This window comes from Thalassophryne amazonica, chromosome 8 (assembly GCF_902500255.1).
Source record: "Thalassophryne amazonica chromosome 8, fThaAma1.1, whole genome shotgun sequence".
Taxonomy (NCBI): Eukaryota; Metazoa; Chordata; class Actinopteri; order Batrachoidiformes; family Batrachoididae; genus Thalassophryne; species Thalassophryne amazonica.
Genome location: NC_047110.1, coordinates 26,397,470 through 26,420,691, shown reverse-complemented (window position 1 = coordinate 26,420,691; position 23,222 = coordinate 26,397,470). Strand labels below are relative to the sequence as shown.

The 23,222-nt window shown below is 43.3% G+C and overlaps 1 protein-coding gene across 1 annotated transcript in view; it reads left to right on the top strand.

Annotated features, from left to right (window-relative positions):
- The window catches only part of lyve1b (lymphatic vessel endothelial hyaluronic receptor 1b), a 68,142-nt gene that overhangs the window by 4,159 nt on the left and 40,761 nt on the right, over window positions 1-23,222 (top strand). The window contains exon 3 of the mRNA XM_034175900.1: window positions 19,994-20,133. Coding sequence (XP_034031791.1) covers window positions 19,994-20,133 — 140 coding nt within the window. The remainder of the gene's footprint in view (window positions 1-19,993; window positions 20,134-23,222) is intronic.

Sequence of the window (23,222 nt, the reverse complement as noted above, 5' to 3'; positions counted from 1 at the left end):
GTCCCAACTTCACTGGAATTGGGGTTGTAAAACTGATAAAAACACTGCAGAGACAAGCTGTTTTTTCACTTAAAATGAAAAACAAAATTTATTTTGATAGAAAAAGCACAATTTTAGTTTGAGCTTTTTAACAAGATTGTCAATATGAGGCTTAAATGTGAGAGAGTCATCAAATAAGATGCCATTGTATTTGTACACATTAACCACCTCTATGACATTTCCCTTTAAAGTAGACACTGTGAACGGAGCTTGAGGGTGTTTCTTGATGTTTGAAAACAGCATCAGTTTTGTCTTGTCAGCATTAAGGAGCATTTTTAGCTGCAGAGGTTTGACCTGGACCACATTAAAAGCTTTCTGCAGAGAATCAACAGCTTTAACAAGGGTTTATCCAAAACAATAAATTATTGTATTATCAGCATAAAAATGCATATTAGCATCTGAAATGTTTTGGCCTAGTTAATTAATGTACATAAGGAACAAGAAAGGACCTAATATTGAGCCCTGTGCCACCCCCTTGTGGACATTTAAAAATTCTGAACACATCATCATATTTTTTTTAAACAATATCTTTATTGACTTTTGAATATAAAAAATTAACCACAAAAACAGTCAAACAAACAAAAAAATAACCCAAAAACGAACAGGAACTAAACATTGTACACACAGACTTGTTAGCAATTACAACCCCTGGCAATAATTATGGAATAACCGGCCTCGAAGGATGTTCATTCAGTTGTTTAATTTTGTAGAAAAAAAGCAGATCACAGACATAACACAAAACTAAAATCATTTCAAATGGCAACTTTCTGACTTTAAGAAACACTATAAGAAATCTGGAAAAATAATTGTGGCAGTCAGTAACGGTAACTTTTTTAGACCAAGCAGAGGGAAAAAAATATGGACTCACTCAATTCTGAGGAATAAATTATGGAATCACCCTGTAAATTTTCATCCCCAAAACTAACACCTGCATCAAATCAGATCTGCTCGTTAGTCTGCATCTAAAAAGGAGTGATCACACCTTGGAGAGCTGTTGCAGCAAGTGGACTGACATGAATCATGGCTCCAACATGAGAGATGTCAATTGAAACAAAGGAGAGGATTATCAAACTCTTAAAAGAGGGTAAATCATCACGCAATGTTGCAAAAGATGTTGGTTGTTCACAGTCAGCTGTGTCTAAACTCTGGACCAAATACAAACAACATGGGAAGGTTGTTAAAGGCAAACATACTGGTACACCAAGGAAGACATCAAAGCGTCAAGACAGAAAACTTAAAGTAATATGTCTCAAAAATCAAAAATGCACAACAAAACAAATGAGGAATGAATGGGAGGAAACTGGAGTCAACGTCTGTGACCGAACTGTAAGAAACCGCCTAACGGAAATGGGATTTACATACAGAAAAGCTAAACGAAAGCCATCATTAACACCTAAACAGAAAAAAACAAGGTTACAATGGGCTAAGGAAAAGCAATCGTGGACTGTGGATGACTGGATGAAAATCATATTCAGTGATGAATCTAGAATCTGCATTGGGCAAGGTGATGATGCTGGAACTTTTGTTTGGTGCCGTTCCAATGAGATTTATAAAGAGAACATGTAAATGTCCACAGTCATTGATGATATGGGGCTGCATGTCAGGTAAAGGCACTGGGGAGATGGCTGTCATTACATCATCAATAAATGCACAAGTTTACGTTGATATTTTGGACACTTTTCTTATCCCATCAATTGATAGGATGTTTGGGGATGATGAAATCATTTTTCAAGATGATAATGCATCTTGCCATAGAGCAAAAACTGTGAAAACATTCCTTGCAAAAAGACACATAGGGTCAATGTCATGGCCTGCAAATAGTCCGGATCTTAATCCAATTGAAAATCTTTGGTGGAAGTTGAAGAAAATGGTCCATGACAAGGCTCCAATCTGCAAAGCTGATCTGGCAACAGCAATCAGAGAAAGTTGGAACCAGATTGATGAAGAGTACTGTTTGTCACTCATTAAGTCCATGCCTCAGAGACTGTAAGCTGTTATAAAAGCCAGAGGTGGTGCAACAAAATACTAGTGATGTATTGGAGCATTCTTTTGTTTTTCATGATTCCATAATTTTTTCCTCAGAATTGAGTGATTCCATATTTTTTTTTTCCCTCTGCTTGGTCTAAAAAAAGTAACTGTTACTGACTGCCACAATTTTTTTTTCCTGATTTCTTATAGTGTTTCTTAAAGCCAGAAAGTTGCCATTTGAAATGATTTTAGTTTTGTGTCATGTCTCTGATCTGCTTTTTTTCTACAAAATGAAACAAATGAATGAACATCCTCCGAGGCCGGTGTGTTTCCATAATTTTTGCCAGGGGTTGTAATAAATAAATAATATAATTCACTTTCTTATAAATAGCAGCATGTCATTTTTTCAAAAATTCCACCAATGGTCTCCATATGTGCTCAAATTCCTCAGCTTTTCCTCTTAAAATATATGTTAGTCTCTCAAGTGCAACACAATGCCATCTCCATTGTCCATAATTTTAGAGGGGGAGCGTCCACGCTCTTCCAAAATAATGCAATCGTTCTTCTGGCCTGTAGGAGTCCAAAGTCTATAAGAACCAATTTCCTTTTATTAACAACAAAGTCCTTCGGATATATTCCTAGAACACACAGCAGTGCACAGTGAGGAACATCAATTTTAACCATTGAGGAGATACTTTGAACAACAGATTTCCAATCATTTTTAACTTTCCAACAGTCCCATACACAATGAAAAAGAGTCCCTTTATCATTAAGACATTTACTGCATGTATCAGGAATGTCAGGGGTCCACTGATGAAGTTTAACTGGAGTAACATAGGTTCTCATTAACCATTTGTACTATAATAATCTCATCCTTGTGTTAATTGTTTGCTTTTGTGCTTTAAGACATGCATTTTTCCAATCAGTTATTTCAATATTTTCTTGAATATTTGATTTCTATGTTTCCAGTCTGTCATTACTACTTTCTGAATCATGCAAAGCCAATGTCCTATAAAACAACGGAATTAGCTTTTTCCTTTGTAAATTTGATAAAACAATATCCTCCAGGCAAGACAAGGAGGGTTCATGCATTATATTTTCAAGTTGAAATGACATAAAATGTTTTAATTGTAAATACTTGAAAAAATGCTTCGAAGGAATTGAAAATTTGTGGGACATTTGAATAAATGTAAGCATTTCTCCATTTAAATAATCATCACCAATTGATTTTACACCCTTGTCTGCCCAGAATTTAAAGCCCCCATCAGCTCTCCCAGGTTTAAAGGTTTTATTGCCCCATATGGGAGAAAACATGATAGTGTAGGTAGGTCCCCAACATGTTTATGTGACCTGTACCAAATGTCAGTTGTGTTTTTCAAAAATACATTCTTGGTCTGTCTTTTTAAAATCTTAAGTTCAGCTGAGTATAAATATTTTTTAAGTGAAAGGTGTGGTACTGTTGATTGTTCTATTGATACCCAGGCAGGTAAAGTTTCTGTTGAAAAATAATACATAGCTGAATGTAGTTGTGCAGACCAATAGTACCATTTAAAGTTGGGAAGCTGTAGCCCTCCTGTTTCATAAGGCATGTAAAGCAATCTCAGTCTTAATCTGGCTTTTTTTATTGTTCCAAATAAAATTTAGTAGCAACTTATTGAGTTTAGTAAAAAAAAAAAAAGATCTGTTAATGGGAATGGTATAGATTGAAAATAATATAAAAATTTTGGCAGAATGCTCATTTTAATTATATTTATAAGTGCCATTAATGAAATTGGTAACATCATCCACCTGTCTATTGATTGCTGTACGTCAGACATTAAAGGGTCATAATTTACTTGAGTTACATCATTGACATCAGGAGTGATTCTGACACCCAAATAAGTAAATCCCCCTCTTGCATTTAAAAATGACGTGTCAACTACCAGGTTGAGTCTTTCTTCATTAGTCAAAAATAAAATTGAAGACTTTGTGTCATTGATAACATAACCAGACAAAGTACCAAATATGTTAATCTGTTTCATTAAATTTGGAAGACTTGTGGACAACTTAGTCAGGAAGACAATAACATCCGCATAAAGAGATATTCTGTGTTCCTGATCTCCTATCTGGATACCCGTCAGGCCCTCATCCATATGAATCGACATGGCCAAGGGTTCTATAGCTAAAATGAACAACAATGGTGAAAGAGGACAGCCCTGGCATGTAGATTTTTCCAGGGTGATGGGTTTAGAAGAAATATTGTTTGTAATAATGCTAGCAGTGGGATTGGTGTATAAAATTTTCAGCCATTTGAGGAAGTTTTCCCCAAATCCAAACCTGGGCAGAACATTAAATAAAAAAGGCCATTCAATTCTGTCAAAAGCCTGACAGGCATCCAGTGACAGTAGCACTGTGTCCCTGGAACCTGCCTTTTCATGAATTATATTTAGGACCTGTCTTATATTATGAAATCCTTGACGATTCTTCACAAAACCATTTTGATCATTATGTATTAAACTAGGTATATATTGATCTAATCGTAATGCAAGTGCCTTGCAAAGTATTTTTATATCACATCCCATCAAACTTATTGGCCTATATGAAGAACATTCGATGTTGGGTTTGTTTGGTTTTAGGATCAAAGTGATTATGGCAAGTCTCAAAGTAGGTGGAAGGGTCCCTTTATTGTAAGATTCCTGAAACATCTCCATTAATGGAGTTAATAACTGTTCTTTAAATGCTTTGTAGAACTCTATAGTTAGGCCATCAGGTCCAGGAGCACGATTAGTATTAATATTTTGAATAGCTGCAGAGATTTCTTCTAAAGTTAAATTACTATCAAGGTCTAATTTAGCGTCCTCCGACAGTGTAGGGAATGTTAGTGAATCAAGAAATGCGTCCCTCTCATTCGATGATTGGGAAATCTCTGATTTATATAAATGCTCATAAAAATCTCTAAAACTGTTATTAATTTCTTGAGGGTCAGTAGTCAGATTTCCATCAGATGTTCTTATACTATTAACTGATCGTTCTGTCTGTAATTTTCGAATTCTCCAAGCCAGCAATTTTCCTGCCTTTTCTCCTTGATCATAATAACTTTGCTTTAGCCACAACATCACTTGACAATTTGTTATATTTACTTATTTAAAAAAGAAGTTCTTTTTGTTTGAATAAATCATCTCTCTGATCTAGTTCATTCTCCAATAATTTTATCTGTTTCTCTAAATCACATATTTCTACTTTTTGTTGTTTGGATTTGGTACTTGTATAGCTTATAATTTCTCCCCGAATGTAAGCTTTGAATGCTTCCCATCTTGTACATGCTCCAGTTTCACCTGTATTTAATTCAAAGTATAAATCTATTTTATTTTTTATGAAAGAAACAAAATCTTTATTTTGTAACCAAATCGATTTAAAGCGCCAGTTACAGGGGCAATAAAAAAAGTTTATCTATATGAATATTCATAGATATTGGTGCATGATCACTAATTACAATGCTGTCATACCAGCAATCCTTCACTTTTGATAAAAGATTTTGAGAAGCAAGGAAATAATCAATACGTGATCGAGACTTCTGAAAACCTGAAAAGCATGAAAATTGTAATTTAGTGGGATTTAGGTATCTCCAAACATCAACTAAATTTAAATCACCACAATATTGTTTTAACAGATTTCGTGTTTTTGATTTACTTGGGTCCAAGCCTGTGCTGCGATCCTTTGTGGGATTTAAGGCGCAATTAATGTCTCCACCTATGATAAGAGAGCCGTGTAAAGTAGACAGAGTAAGAAAAAGATCTTCGAAAAATTTGGGATTGTCCTTATTTGGTCCATATACACACACAAGGTTCAATGTGAGAGAGAAAATAGTACCCTGAACTATTACATAGCACCCAGACGTGTCCTGAATTATGTTTGTTATCTCAAATGGTAGGTTTCTGTGAATGAGGATTAAAACACCCTGTGCATAATTGTTGAATGCTGACTGCATTACGTATCCATTCCACCTGTTTTTAATCTTTTTGATTTCTGAATAAAACAAGTGACTTTCCTGAAGAAAAACTATCTTTGAGTTTAATAATTTAATTCTATTCATCACTTGTTTCAATTTAATATATTTTTTAAGACCCCTGACATTCCAACTTGTTATATTTAAATCAACAGTTTTGTGATCTTTACTCTCCATAACAATGTAAAGTTCAAATTTAGTAAAATAACCTGGATTAACATGTCTGTGTGACTTGAACCAAAGAACATCAAAACCATAAAACAAACATTCACAAATGCAAAAACCCCAAATTCCCCCATCCCTTACTCAAAAGAAAATAAAATGGGGGCTAGCACCAATCCACCCAAGAGGAGTGGTCGAACTATTGGAGCAATGACAAGAAAAAAAATAAATAAATAAAGTAAAATAAAAAAAATAAAGAATAAAACGGATCTACTCATTCTGCAACCGCTTTCTGGTTATTTAGCGCTGGGCCATTGTCAGATGCTGGTTCGGTTCTCTGACCCGCGTCAGCACATAACAGTAGTTCCCGGCCAGTACTAAATGGACCCAGAAGCAGTTCCATTTACGGAAAGAGTTCAAGAACACTTGGAGAAGATATGGGAGCAATTACAGCATCTCGCAAACCAAATTAAACAAACAGATGCCCGCGTTACGGAGCTTGCAGTGAAGCCGTTCCGCTTCCTGGTGCTCCAGCTGCGGCACCATCGATACCGGTGCAGATAACTCCGTCACCCAGAGAGTCGGCTTCTGAACCAATTATTTGTCATCCGGAACCTTATGCGGGAGACGTTGAAGCCTGTGCTCCGTTTTTGATGCAATGTTCTCTGGTTTTTGCTCAGCGACTGGCTTCCTTCTCTTCTGATGGTAGCCGTGTCTCATATGTGACAAATTTGCTTCGAGGTGACGCCTTAGCTTGGGTCACTGCGTTGTGGAGCAATAACTCTCCATTGTTAGGATTCTTTAAGGATTTCTCCCGGGAGTTCCAATTGGTTTTTGACCATCCGGTGAAAACAAATACCGTTGCCCAACGGTTGCTGAATCTCAGGCAGGGGAGGCGGAGTGCGGCGGATTATTCCGTTGATTTCCGAATTTTTTCTGCTCAGTCCGGATGGAATGCCGCAGCTTTGAGAGGAGTGTTTGTGGATGGTTTGAACAATTTATTAAAAGACGAGCTAGCAGTCCGTGACGAACCAAAAGATTTAGATGAGCTAATATCTTTGGTTATTCGTCTAGATGATCGGATAAAGGAGCGTGGACGCGAGAGAGGGCGGACATCTGAGCGGGTCTTTCCGTCTCTGGGCTTTCCCCGACACAGATCAGGGCCACCTCTTCTTCGCCCCACTGAGACTCCTCCGACGGGACCTCTGGCTCCTCTTGCGGATGAGCCCATGCAGCTCAGACGAGCTGAAACAGCCATATTGCCCCGGTCACATAAGCGTCAAGAAAGATAACAATGACGTATCTCCAGGTGTTTTTGGACAGGCATAATATATATAAAAAAAAATTAAAAAAAAGGGGGCAGACCTCTGGTTATTTAGTTATTTGGTCTGTTTTTGTTTTCATGTAGGGGTTATAAAGTGTTTAGGGAATTAGAGGCTGTTCTGGTTGGAGAACGACTGGCAGTTCAGAGCTCAGCTGGACTCAGGTAATCGTATGTCTTCATTATTTGAACTTAGGTAATTTTTGTTTGTGGATTGGGTCATTTTGTTTTGTTGTTTTTTATTTCCCTGTTTCCCTAACCCCAACCTCATGTACTCTAAGACCGTTTGTCTTTTGGGTTGTGGGGTGGTGCAGGTTGGTTACGCTGAGCGTTTCTCAGAAAACCTCTGCGCCTGGCGGGGGGTTGTCAGGGGCGTTTTTTTGGGTTTGGTTGATACCCGGTTCCACTCCAGCCCCGGTGGGCCTTTGACCGTTCGTCATTGGCGTTACCGGGGTGTAGTGCAGCGGGAACGTACCTCAGTCGGAGTGGTGGGCCGATCTGTGCCGTTCACCATTTCGGTAGTTCCACCCCTCCCGATAGGCTGGTGGTATGGTCGGTTTAGGGGCACCGGACGTATTTCCGGTTTTCCGCTGCACTTAGGGGATAGGACTGGGTTAGTTTTTCCTGTTTCCTTCCCCGGCTTGGTAGTTTTGTGCCATTCGCCGAAATGGTACTGACGATAGGCTCTGGGAGTAATCTGGAATCTTTCGGGGTGCTGGGGAGGGTAACAGGGTTTCCGGTTGTTTTATTTGCCCCCAGGGTGGTTTAATGGAGTCCGTCGGGGGTTGGATTTTTGGGTTTTTTATGTTTCCTTCCAGGTTCCACCTCCAGGGTTGATGGGACGGTCCTCTGGGGGGGAATTGATTGTGAGGCCGACTAGCCAAGTGTGGCCTGGTCTGGGGTTCCTGGGTTGTGGGGAGGGTACCTCCTGGGGTTGATGGTACGGTCCTCTGGGGGGCGCTGTTGCTCCATGTATACCTGGGGACCTCTGTGGGATTCCGGCTTTGGTTATTACTCCTGGAACTGGCGGTAAAGGTCTTCTGGGGGGTGTTGAGCTCTGCACATTGTCTGGAGGGGTTGTTTGTTATTTTTCTTTGTGAAATTGTGTTTGTATTGTGTTGTCGGGGCTATGTTGGGTTATTGAATTTGGGAGTTTTTCTTTTCTTCCTGGGGTTGGATGGGACGGTCCCCTGGGGAGGGTTTGGGTGGGTTTTGTATTGTTCTTGTAAGTTAGGTTGTACTTGGGACTCTTTTGGGGTTTTTGTTGATGCCAGCCGGCCTTCCAGCTGCGGTGCCCTGTCCTGCTGTCTGCTGTGGACTTTGGGGGCGTTACACCGTCTGCTTCCTGTCGTGGACCCCGGAGGGAGGTGCTGTTCTCGGGCCTGGTCTGTTCGGTCACCGGGAGGCTTCCCGTTGATGGGGGGGTACTGTTGTGTGTTGGGGGGTTTGGCTGGACATTTGGGTGCTGTTTTCTTTTCTTTGCTCTCCAGGTGGTATGCAAACTGGTTTTTCTGTGGAGAAGGTGCTGGCGGAAGAGTCCTTCACCCTCATCAGAACTATTGGCTGCACCTGTGGAGGATGTTCACGTGCAGGCCTAACAACTTGCAGCACCTGTGGATGATGCTCACGTGCAGACTTAAAGACTTTCAGCTGAAGCAGATAATGAGATGGCGTTCTGCATTTAAGCCATGAGTGATTTGAGCAGAATTGCCGGGAACTCGACCTTGTGATGTTCGGTTGTGAGACGCTGAGGAGCGCGCCAGGGTTTGACACATCATGCCTGTGAAGGACGACGGGTGAGGGACACATGCTGTTAGCACACATCAGAGGTGATTATTGTCTGAATAATTGTTAATAGTAATTTGGCGTTTTGTTACGCAGTATATTTGAACATTGATGAGAATTGTGCAGTTTGCTTCTCACTGCCGTGGCGTACGGATTGATGATCCTCCACCTGTTGTGAGAAGCTGCTCATTTACATAAGGCTTAAATTCAGACCTGAATGTGTTGCTGATAGTGTGTGCCTCCGAAGGATATTTGTTGTAGCTCTGTTGACTTACCTCACCTTTTCCTGATTGTAACTTTGAGAGAAGTTCGTTGGAGTATAGAAACTTTTAGTTGATCACAAACAAGATATTCAAGAATTTTTGGTAAGACACATAAATTAGATATTGGCCTGTAATTGCTTAAAACTGCAGGATCTCCTCCTTTTAATAAGGGGGTAACAAAAGCCGACTTCCAAACTGACGGAAATTCCTTGTTTTTGGATTGAGAGATTAAAAAGGATTGTAAGAGGCTGTGAAACTAAATCAGCTGCCGATTTCAAAAAGTGCGGTTCTATCATGTCTGGTCCAGGAGGTTTTCTGTGATCTCATGCTTTGAGAGCTTTATGTGCTTGTTGCACAGTAAAAGGATACAAATGAAAAGGATCTCTTGAAAATGTTGGAGGACCTGTGCAGGGAGTCACAGGCTCTGCACCTGTAGAGTCAAACAAGGAACCAGATGATACAAAATGCAAGTTAAAGCAGTTTAAAATCTCTGTTCTTTGTAGACTGGTAATAAGTCTTTTAGAATAAATTTCAGAAGAGTCTGAGAACTTTACAGAAAGAGACTTAATAGAATGAGCTTTCTGGCTTTGGCCCAAGCCATATTGCGCTGATGGATGATATCTGACAACTCTGGAGAAAACCAGGGATTTTGCCATCTGTTTATCCGGATTACCTCATCCACACCTGCACGATGGCATCCAGAGAGCATGTAGACAACAGGTAGGCAGGTTTAATGTTCAAACTGATGAAATTTATTGTTTTTGTGCAAATATTTGCTCATTTTGAAATGGATGCCTGCAACACATTTCAAAAAAGCTGGGACAGTGGTATGTTTACCACTGTGTTACATCACCTTTCCTTCTAACAACACTCAATAAGCATTTGGGAACTGAGGACACTAATTGTTGAAGCTTTGTAGGTGGAATTCTTTCCCATTCTTGCTTGATGTACGACTTCAGTTGTTCAATAGTCCACGGTCTCCATTGTTGTATTTTGCACTTCATAATGAGCCACATATTTTCAATGGGCGACAGGTCTGGACTGCAGGCAGACCAGTCTAGTACCCGCACTCTTTAACTATGAAGCCACGCTGTTGTAACATGCAGAATGTGGTTTGGCATTGTCTTGCTGAAATAAGCAGGGATGTCCCTGAAAAAAGACATTACTTGGATGGCAGCATGTGTTGCTCCAAAACTTGGATGTACCTTTCAGCATTGATGGTGCCGGGGCAGTACGTGATCCGGAAGTCAAAGTGCCCGAAGAACAGAGACCAGCGGGCCTGATCCTTATCGCCAGTACATAGTGGAAGTGGACGCCTCTGACTCAGGGATAGGAGCCGTGCTGTCCCAGAGCGTGGAGGCTGATAAGGTTCTCCATCCTTGTGCCTATTTTTCCCGCAGGTTGACCCCAGCAGAACGGAACTATGACGTCGGCAATCGGGAGCTCCTCGCGGTGAAGGAGGCTCTTGAAGAGTGGAGACACCTGCTGGAGGGGGCGTCGTTGCCTTTCACGGTTTTCACGGACCATCGGAACCTGGGGTACATCCGGACCGCCAAGCGGCTGAACCCCAGGCAAGCCCGCTGGTCTCTGTTCTTCGGGCACTTTGACTTCCGGATCACGTACTGCCCCGGGACCAAGAACCAAAAATCAGATGCATTGTCCCGGGTGCACGAAGAAGAAGCCAAAGCGGGGCTGTCGAACCCCACCGAGACCATCATCCCCGAGTCCACTGTCGTGGCCTCCCTCACCTGGGACGTGGAGAAGACCATCCGGGAGGCCCTGGCAAGGAGCCCGGACCCGGGGACCGGCCCCAAGAACAGAATGTACGTCCCACCAGAGGCAAGAGCTGCCGTATTGGACTTCTGTCACGGGTCCAAGCTCTCTTGTCATCCCGGAGTGCGTAGGACCGTGGCAGTGGTCCAGCAGCGCTTCTGGTGGGCGTCCCTGGAAACCGACGTCCGGGACTACGTCCAGGCCTGTACCATCTGCGCCAGGGGCAAGGCAGACCATCGGAGGACCTCGGGACTCCTCCAACCCCTGCCGGTGCCTCACCGCCCCTGGTCTCACATCGGCCTGGACTTCATCACAGGCCTCCCGCCGTCCCAGGGCAACACCATTATTCTCACGATAGTGGACCGGTTCTCCAATGCGGCCCACTTCGTGGCCCTCCTGAAGCTCCCGACGGCCCAGGAGACGGCAGACCTCCTGGTCCACCATGTCATGCGGCTGCATGGGATACCATCGGACATTGTATCAGATCGTGGTCCCCAGTTCTCTTCGCAGGTGTGGAAGAGTTTCTGTAAGGAGCTGGGGGCCACCGTGAGTCTCTCGTCCGGGTACCACCCCCAGACAAACGGCCAGGCAGAGCGGGCTAACCAGGAGTTGGAACAGGCCCTTCGCTGCGTCACCTCCGCGCACCCGGCGGCCTGGAGTCACCATCTGGCCTGGATCGAGTATGCCCATAACAGCCAAGTCTCGTCTGCTACCGGCCTCTCCCCTTTTGAGGCATGTTTGGGGTACCAGCCCCCATTGTTCCCACTGGTGGAGGGAGAGGTCGGTGTGCCCTTGGTCCAGGCCCACCTCAGGAGGTGCCGCCGGGTGTGGCGGACCGCCCGCTCTGCCCTGTTAAAGGCCCGGACGAGGGCCAAAACCCATGCAGACCGCCGGCGTTCCCCGGCCCCCACATACCAGCCCGGGCAGGAGGTGTGGCTCTCGACTAAGGACATCCCTCTCCGTGTAGACTCCCCAAAACTGAAGGACAGATTCATCGGACCCTTTCGTATCCTCAAGATCATCAACCCGGCCGCAGTGAAGCTCCAACTCCCAGCTTCACTGCGGATTCACCCTGTGTTTCATGTGTCCTGTCTTAAACCACACCACACCTCGCCCCTCTGTGCTCCGGGACCTACGCCACCTCCTGCCCGGCTCATTGACGGGGAGCCTGTCTGGACAGTCCGCAGGCTCCTGGACATCCGTCGTAAGGGCCGGGGGTTCCAATATCTGGTGGACTGGGAGGGGTATGGACCTGAAGAACGCTCCTGGGTGAAGAGGAGCTTCATCCTGGACCCGGCCCTCCTGGCCGATTTTTACAAGAGACATCCGGACAAGCCTGGTCGGACGCCAGGAGGCGCCCGTTGAGGGGGGGGTCCTGTTATGTGGGCCGCTGAAGAGGAGGCCCACCACCACCAGAGGGCGCCCTGCTTGGAGTGCGGGCTCCAAGCACGAGAGGGCGCCAGACCCAGAAGAAGTGACAGCTGTCATTCATCCTCTGCACCAGCTGTCACTCGTTCATCATCATCATCATCACCATAAAGGCCGGACTGCAACTCCACCTCCTTGCCGAGAAATCGACTACCGAAGAGGTAATTTTCTCTGCTGACTCATACGTTGAGTAATAATGTGAACTTCTGTTGCAGCCGTTTTCCTGGTGCTTTCCTTATCTGTGGGATTGGCGTTTGGTGTGACAGCGACGGCTTTGCCTCACACCCCAAACCAGATAAGTGGATTAAACAGGAGCTGCACGAGTGTGTGATTGGAGGTGGAGGTGCTCCCTCCTAACTGTGTGCAGACTGTGGATTACTGAGTGTGCGGACTCACACTCATTCATCTTGTCTTTGCTTTCTGCCAGCAGTACCAGGGTCGACAGCCGAAGACAGAGGCCACCTGGGGACTCGGGACTTGGCGGCTCCGGTGTTCTTCAGACCGTTGGTGGTGGAAGCCGTGTGGGACGCGGCTTCTCTCTCGTCGGGGGTCTTCTATCTTCGAGCCTGCCCACACATCACCTGGTGTTAATTGACTTTGCAAATTTTGTGTATTTAGTTGTGTATTGTCACAACATTAAATTGTTAATTTTTGGCTTATTCATTGTCCGTTCATTTGCGCCCCCTGTTGTGGGTCCGTGCTACGACACCTTCCCAACATTTGATTTCACATTGTATTTTGAAGAAGCATTTTCATACACAAGGTTGTATTTTAAGCCCATTGTTGTACACTTTTTACATTTATGATTGTGTTGCGTCCTTTCATAATAATTTGATAATTAAGTATGCAGATGACACAACTATTATTGGTTTGATCTCTTCTCATGATGACTCTTTGTATAGATCTGAAGTGCAAAAGGTGGTTTCCTGGAGTGAGGAAAACAATTTGAAGTTAAATACTGCAAAAACTTGGTTGTTGACTTCAGTAAAAATAGATCTTATGTTCCCATCATATTAAATGGCACTGAAGTGAAAACAGTTGAAAACTGTAAATTTCTGGGATTGTTTTTATCTGATGACTTGAGCTGGAATTATAACACCAACAGAATTGTTAAAAAGTCTCGACAACGGCTTTTTTTTCTGCGTAAGATGAAAGAATTTACTCTGAACAAGAATATTCTCTTAAATTTTTATCACAGCTTCATTGAAAGTATAACTGCATGGTTTGGAAATGCCATTGCTAAAGAAAGGAAGGCTTTGAATAGAGTGGTTCGTTCAGCCAGTAGGACTATTGGTATGGAACTATCTGTCCTGGAGGACATTTACAAAAAAAGGCTTAAGTCCCAGTCTTTGGCTATTACTAAAGATCTCCTGCATTCCGCCAGGGACGTGTTTGAGCTTCTTCCCTTGGGTAGGTGCTATCGGTCTATTAAATGTGGGACATCACGTTATAGAAAAAGTTTTTTCACCACAAGCCGTGGCAATGATCAACACTCTTTGATTAGTTTTAAATGTATCTTAAATTATTTTGTGGCTTTGTCGTTTTTATGGCATTTTTTATGTTCTTTTATGTCTTTTTATTGTTTGTATATGTCTTGCTAGTGCACTTTTGAGCTCCTTGAACCATTTTTCCAATGTGGTTTTAATACTGCAAATGGCAAATAAACTTGAAACTTGAAACTTGAAACCTATCAAGCCCTAGCAACCTTTGTCTGTGGTATGGCTCAAAGGAGAGCTGCCAACTCTGCAATGCCCCAAATCCGAGCCTGCAGCACATCCTGTCAAGCTGTAAAACAGCATTGACCCAGGGTCGGTACAGGTGGCATCATGACAGAGTCCTGCATAAGCTGGCGGAGATCCTGGAGATTCGTAGGGTGGAAACAGCCAGGGAATGCCTACCATTAACATCAAGGCAGCCGATCATTTCATCAGAGAGAGGGGAAGGGCCTCTAGCAAAAAAATGCAGAGAACAGCACTGTCAGACAATTGTGACTGGAGTCTGAGAGTGGACCATGATTGGCCCATCCATCCATCCATCCATCCATCCATCCATCCATCCATCCATCCATCCATCCATCCATCCATCCATCCATTTTCTTCCGCTTTATCCGGAGTCGGGTCGCGGGGGCAGCAGCTCAAGCAAAGCCGCCCAGACCTCCCGATCCACACACACCTCCCCCAGCTCCTCCGGGGGAACCCCAAGGTGTTCCCAAGCCAGCTGAGAGATGTAGTCTCTCCAGCGTGTCCTGGGTCTTCCCCGGGGCCTCCTCCCAATGGGACGTGCCTAGAACACCTCTCCAGCGAGGCGTCCCGGGGGCATCCGTAAAAGATGCCCGAGCCACCTCAACTGACTCCTTTCGATGTGGAGGAGCAGCGGCTCGACTCTGAGCTCCTCCTGAGTGGCCATGATTGGCCTTTGAGAGGAAAAAAGACCATTACCTTTATCTCATAACCAAGTGCAGAGAGGCTGGGTGGTCAGCTGCCAGCTACCCGGTGGAAGTCAGCTGCAGGGGGTTAGTGGGAGCATCCACCCAGCACTTCCTGAAGCGCATGGGGATCAGAGGCCCCAAGCTCAGGTCACAATATTCGTACAGCATGTCATACGCAGATCAGACCATTCAGACCACGGTCAAGGGGCTGCATGAAATGATCGGCCACATCAAACCCTGGTTGAATGAGGCCTCGTCAAATGAGGACAAATAGCACACGAATGGCCATTCGACCCACACTCTTCCAGATTCGAGATGCCACCTTCGAACCTCCAACAGCAGTTGCTGGGCCGAAAATGCAGGCCGATTTGCATGAATGTAGTGCCCAGGACACCACTGTCGAGGTGCGTTTGAGGTTCAGTTGAGTTGCGGTCGAGGTGGCGAAAGCTCAAAGGGCGGTCAGTGTGTCCTGTCCTCCCCCCAAGCTACACAAATGGCATGTGAGTGTGTCGTGTCCCCCTCCGAGCACCATGAATGATGTGTCGTGTCCTGTCCCTCCTCCAATCCACGATCCAACATTGTTGAGGTGGCAAAAGCTTAAACGATGGCCGGAGTGCAGTGCGATCACTGTCCAGCATAGCACACACTTCTGTCATGTCCATGATGGATGTCATTGAACACATACATTGTCATTCCCTCCCGTGGGTTACACAATGTATATGAGACATTATGATCATCAAAGCTGTAATACAACATGCAGGTGTGTGCGTGCCCATGGTGAGTCGATGCATGTGACAGGCTCGGTGCACCGCCATCAAACACAGCTGATCGGAATGTAAAAGCTGTGGAGCACCCATCATGGCATATGCAGCATGTCCTGCTGGAGATGGAATTACCGGGCAGCAGTGTGCCCAAGCTGCATAACAGAGATTAAAAAAACTGAGCGGCTCCAGCAGTGTGTCACAGTGCTGGACCAGCCCAGTTTCACTTTTTTTTTTTTTTTTTCGTGTTCCCGTGACAAAATGAGTCAAATTTTCATGACGGGGTTTTTTTTTAACTCATTATTCCTAGCCCTACTCCAACCCCCGACCCTAACCTTAACCATAACCTAATCATACTCTTTCCCCCCACCCTAAACATAACCACCACCACCCCCCCCCCCACCCCCGCTTCACTTTTAATTTCGTGCAGCCATCATCGAATGAATTAGAATGAATTTGTGCTGCTGTGACAAAAATGAGGCGCTTGTCGTCACAATATGACAAACCAATAGATTAATGTATATTTCGTGCTGCTGAATCATGACTTGCCGTGAGATCAGGTTGTGCTGGACGGACACTAACCATGCAGCAGCCTGTGCTGTAAATACCATCCTGCTGACAGCTCCCACCATCAGCTTACAAAAGCGTCGTCCCATATGAATCCCATAAAACCCATTTGATGTGGCGTTTCATGGCCAGCGTGCCATCCAGCCAGACAGGACACGCGTGTACCAGTGTGGCTACTCATGGGTCCCACATCCTGGAGAGGGGGAAGAATCCATTAGACTATTCATGTGAGCGCTTCGCTGCTCCGAACACGGGAGTGTGCGGCTCATGCGTGCTGATGTGTACATGATGTGAGTGCATGGATGACTCACGTCCATGCGTGCGTGTGTTTGTGTGTATATATACGAGGTCTGTTAGAAAAGTATCCAACATTTTATTTTTTTCAAAAACCATATGGATTTGAATCACGTGTGATTGCATCAGCCAAGCTTGAACCTTCGTGCGCATGCAAGAGTTTTTTCACGCCTGTCGGTTGCATCATTCGCCTGTGAGCAGGTTTTGTGTGAGCAGTGGTCCACCCCTCTCGTCTGATTTTTTATTGTGAATAAATGTCTGAACGATTTGGAGCTTTGCTGCTTCAATTTTTCCAGAAACTGTGAGAGACCTCCAGGTGGACACCATTCGGAAAATTAATATGGCTTTGAGGGACGATTTTATGGGGATTACACAGATTAAGGAGTGTTACAGCCGGTTTAAAGACCGCCCACAGTGTCTGAGAGCACGCCAAGCTCCGAGCACCGATTGACAGGCTGAAACAACCAGATCATTTCCAACATGAAGGCTTTGTTGATCCAGGACGTCGTCTGACTTACACAAAAATGGCAGGAGACATGGACATCAGCACTTTTTCGGCACATTCCACTGTTACAGGAGTTTTTTTCATGGAAAGAAAAGCGAACGGATGCGCCACCGTGCTGTTCATGGCGCGGCACAAAACCACCTCCGTGTTGGTCTCACAGGACAGCTTTCAGACGGCTGTCGGTGGGTTTTCAGTTGTGTGACTAACCGAGAAATTGTGGATGAGCCTGGACATGCCAGAACATGTCCTGTGAGGCTTCATCACAGCATGCTTTGCGCCATGCAGCTCCACCGCGACGCGCGGAATTCCTCCGCACGTCGGTCTCAATGTGCCGAAAAAGTTCTGATGTCCACGTCTTCCGCAATTCCTGTGCTAGTCAGACGACGTCCCGGATAAAACACAGCGTCCAGTTTGGAAATGAATGGCACATTCCACTGTTACAGGAGTTTTTGTCATTGAAAGAGGAGCGGAGAAATTCCGCGGGTTGCGGCGGTGCCGCATGGCACAAAGCAACGCCGTGATGAAGCCTCACAGGACATGTTCTGGCATGTCCAGGCTCATCCACAATTTCTCGGTTAGTCACACGACTGAAAACCCACCGACAGCCGTCTGAAAGCCGTCCTGTGAGACCAACACAGAGGTGCTTTTGTCCCGCGCCATGAGCGGCACGGTGGCACATCCGTCCGCTTTTCTTTCCATGAAAAAAACTCCTGTAACAGTGGAATGTGCCGAAAAAGTGCTGATGTCCATGTCTCCTGCCATTTTTGTGTAAGTCAGACGACGTCCTGGATCAACAAAGCCTTCACGTTGGTAATGATTTGGTTGTTTCAGCCTGTCAATTGGTGCTCAGAGCGTGGCGCGCTCTCAGCAGCTGTGGGCGGTCTTTAAACCAGCTGGAGCACTCCTTAATCTGTGTAATCCTCATAAAATCGTCCCTGAAAGCCATCTGAATTTTCCGAATGGTGTCCACCTGGAGGTCTCTCACAGTTTCTGGAAAAAATTGATGCAGCAAAGCTCCAAATCGTTCAGACATTTATTCGCAATAAAAATCCGATGAGAGGGGTGGACCACTGCTCACACAAAACCTGCTCACAGGCGAATGACGCAACCGACAGGCGTGAAAAAACTCACGCATGCGCATGAAGGTTCAAGCTTGGCTGATGCAATCACATGTGATTCAAATCCATATGGTTTTTGCAAAAAATAAAAAGGTTGGATACTTTTCTAACAGACCTTGTATATATATATATATATATATATATATATATATATATATATATATATATATATATATATATATATATATATATATATATATATGTGTGTGTGTGTGTGTGTGTGTGTGTGTGTGTGTGTGTGTGTGTGTGTCGATGATGTTGCATGCTGATGTCAAGAAAAGTCAAGAATTATCTAGAGACAGCGAGGCACTGCAGTTTTTTTGTCTTTTTTTTGCATGGCTTATTTAGGAATTGATTGCTATCATCTTCAAGCTCTTTAGATATGACATTTATCTTGCCAAAATCTCAATTTCTTTCTCTGTCTCCAAATAATTACATTTTTATTTTTGGTGTCATCAAAAACAACACGTGTTCAATCAGTTTGTACTTTTGGTGGCTTTTTTAATGTTGATTTTATATATGTTGTCCAAAGCATTTATTGATACGTGAATTGCACATTTGGAACGACATACATATTCTGGCAGTACTTTTTTTCAGAGATTTTTTTTTTTAAATGGCTATTCGTACATAGCTGTATTATAATGTTTGTACATAGCGCAGCCTTGAGCTATGCTTAGGGTTAGGATTAGTAGTTGTGGTAACGTAGTTTAGGAATCTATATCTCAATAACAAAATACATGTACAAGTACGTAGCCTCATGATCTTGTGACCGATATAGACCAATGACAGAAATGCTACATACAATAGAAGTTCACTATATGAATATGGCTACGTACGTAAGGCTAAGAAAGAGTAAAATTTCATGGTAAACCAACCAGAGGCAGAGGTGGGCGGGAGTTCACGCACAAATACAAACACACGCACTCGCTCACACACAAAGGACAGAGACACACACGCTGCACATAGCGTTAGTGTTTTTCAACTGGAACTACAGACATTACTTACTTACTTAAATATCAAAAGTTCTAAAATATATTATGTCTGATTTTTCTACTATTATAAACATAGTAATGATAACATCTACAATAATGTATTAAATTTGATGGGTGTCTTGTTTCGTGTAGATTAGTATACAACGTTTACTGTTAATAAGTTATTCTTTTAAGTGTCCATTTAATTCATTAAACATATTTAATATTCAGTTTTATTGTACATAACTGAACAAACAGTTGAATTTAAAGTTCCATTAAAAGGGGAGGGGCAATGATCCTAATTCAGACATATTTGAACATTTTTTTAAAAAGTAGCGCAATAGTTACTTTCCCTAGTAAGTAATAACTTTTATAATGCTGTAACTCAGTTACAAACTCAGTTATGTTTTTTAAAGTAACATGCCCCAAACTACACATACATGACTGATAACACATGATTACTGCACACAACTCTAAAATTTGCCTTTCTGAATTCACATCAGCATCACTACATTCAAACTAAAGACAATTTAAAACAGGTCTGTTTCTCATGTTTGCTGCTTACATTGGAATTTTGCTAATTTTGTTAATTAATTGCCTTCATTTGCTTCTGTGTTTTATACAGATTTGGCTGGATAGCTGAACAAGTAGCTGTTGTCCCACGTATTATGGGTAATAAAAATTGTGGACAGAACAGAACTGGTTTGGTGACATGGCGAACCCAAGCTGGAAGACTGTTTGGTGTCTTCTGCTTCAATGCAGCAGGTAATTGGCATTAACCGCAAAAATTCCAGGGAAGTTAATTTCACGTTCAGTGTGAATGGGCTAAAACCTTGTGCAAACCTGCAATAATCAACATTTTTTAAATTATAAATGGGGGGGTCTATCCCAGCAGTCATAGGGCAAGAAGCAATGTACACCCTGGACAGGACGCCAGTCTATCACAGGACCACTTATAGACAAAGAAACACATTTACACATACACGCACACCTACGGTCAATTTAAAGTTTCCACTTCCCCTAACCTGCATGTCTTTGGAAGTAGAACGCAAAGTCCGTTGGAAGCAATCCCACAATGTTCTTCACAGTGCTAACCACTAGGCCACCATGCCAACGTGACACTGAACGAGGTATGCACTCATGTTACTAAGGCCTACAGAACATGGTCTCACCCCATCTACTAGGCCTGTCTTCAAGCTTATTTTAGAATAAATCACAGATTCCTGGTAACAGTAAACATATCCCTTGTTAGGAAACACTGCTCTGAACCACACCGTAATAGAAATAAAAGTATCAAATGAAACAATAAGACAAGTTACAGCAAGACGAAAGTTTATTCATAATTAGAGTGTTTTTTAAAAAATAAATATTTTAAGATAAGGCACAGTCAATGATGTTAGTGGCACAAAGTCCACCTCCATTGGTGACGAACTCAAATCCAAGGGAGGAGCACAGGTCAGCCCACCAGCAAAAACAACACATTATTATTACATTACACTGCAATGTAATAATAATAATAATCATTAGTAGTAGTAGTAGTAGTAGTATTTCTGAACGCCCACTTAACATCTGAAATCATTCATGAATATATTATTTTAATTTCTATTTTAATACTTTTTGTAAATGAAAAGGTACGAGATATATGTACAGCTAAGTCCAAAAGTTAAGCTAAGTCTTCTGCAGTCAGTCAGTGTGTACTATGAGCAGTTTTGGTGTTTAGTGTCTTGCTCATGGACACTCTGACACTCAGCTGTACCAGGGGATAGAACCCAGAGATTAATGATTAATGGCCTTTGTATCCTACTGACTTACAGTCATCCCATCGAACGGTAATTAGACAGTGAAGCCAACTTTCTCCATCTGACCAAAATTTTCTGCATGTGACTTGTCTGAGATATTATCCCAAGGTATATGTCTTTCAAAGTTTGTAAAACATCCTCAAGTTATCACACTCACTTGCATAATAATGGCTTTCTCCTGGCAACTCAACCATGCAGCCCATTTTTTCTTCAAGTGCCTTCTTATTGTGCATCTTGAAACAGCCACACCACTTTGTTTCAAACTGTCCTGTATTTCAGCTGAAGTTATTTGGGTTTTTTTCTTTGCATCCTGAACAATTTTCCTGGCAGTTGTTGCTGAATTTTTATTGATCTACCTGACTGAGGTTTGGTTCCAACAGAATCTCTCATTTTCCACTTCTTAATTAGAATTTGAACACTGCTGATTGGCAGTCTGTCTCAGTCCCTTTGATATCTTTTTATATCATCCATCCATCCATCCATCCATCCATCCATTTTCTTCCGCTTTATCCGGAGTCGGGTCACGGGGGCAGCAGCTCAAGCAAAGCCGCCCAGACCTCCTTTCTTTGAAAATTCTTTTGCCTTTTGTATTACTCAGAAACCAGAAATGTCAGTGCAGAACTGGATGAAAGATGCAAGGGTCTGTCAGGAGCCCACAAACTCACTGACCGTTCATACACACACTAGCTACAGGAAAACAGATCACAGGTGAGGATGGTTACCTTTTGTAGCCATTCAAAGCTGTTTGTGTCAACCAGGCTATGTAAACTTTTGATCAGGGTAATTTGGTTTGTTTCTGTTGTCATTATGATTTAAAGAGTAAATACAGTTGTTTAACAATAAATGGCTTCACACAACCACTAACCATGAGTGAAAAAAAACTTTTTGTGTTATCGTTCATATTCTCTGAAAAATGGCCAAAAAAAATTCTGCCAGTGTGTGTAAACTTTTGAGCACAACTGTACATCTTTGCTCAAGCTTCCAAATTTCCAAAATTCCAATTTTCTCCCCTTGACTGTGTTAGACAGGAATTATTTTTCCTTCATGTACATCTTTATGTGGTGTACAGGGGACAAAAATAATCCAACACTCCATTTCTCACAAAACTGGATTTACTTTATATTAAGAAATCCATTTTTTGTGTGTGTGTACATATAGGCCTTAGTTACATGTTTGGTCTTACATTTTGGAGAAATATTTGAATGACAAAGAGCTTGTTACCGTCTCTAGTTAGACGTGAACTGTTATGTTTCGGACGCGGTCGGAGCACCGACCCAGCGTTTGAAGGACCCAGCATAAAATAAGCAGAGCACGGTTCAAAGGATAACAGAATTTAATAAACATAACAGTGAGTGATAAACAACCAAAAATGTCCGCGGTCTGGTGAAGTGAAAACACGGCGCGCTCTCAACAGCGCAAACGGTCCAGAGCCACAGCAGTTCGGACCCAGGGACCCCGCCGACACCCCCCAGGTGGCCGCGACAAACCGAGTCTGTGAAGAAAGAAAACATGGAGGTGAGTCCAACTCCACACAGAGAGACACAACTCAAAGGTGCACGCAATCAGCAAACACTTCCTGGCTTAAATCTATACATCAGCTTCTCACCCTGCAGGCACGGAACAACTCAGTTCAAATCTCCACTGCAGCAGAAGCTGATTAGACAATTAGCATAACGTGACAGCTCAATAACACAAGGTGTGAGGGACACCAAATCCACTGTCATTACTTCATAAAAGTCACCAAAACCAAATTACCTCAGGAAGTGTGCTGAAGAGCGTGAGACCTCACCCAATCCTCCTTCACAGACTGTGGCGTCAAACCTGGAGCGGTCTCTGCGTCCGTGATGGTGAGATTGTTCTCCTGACGTCGATCTCACACGTCTGCTCACAAGGTCGAGTCTCTGGCAATCACACACTGTGCATTCGAGGTTTAAATGCAGCAATCTCTGATTAAGACAAAATACACCACAGCTGTGAGCCCTGATGACCTGCACGTGATAACAAGCCTCAGGTGTTCAGGGTGAGGTCCTGATGCTCAGCCACTCAGTCCTGAAT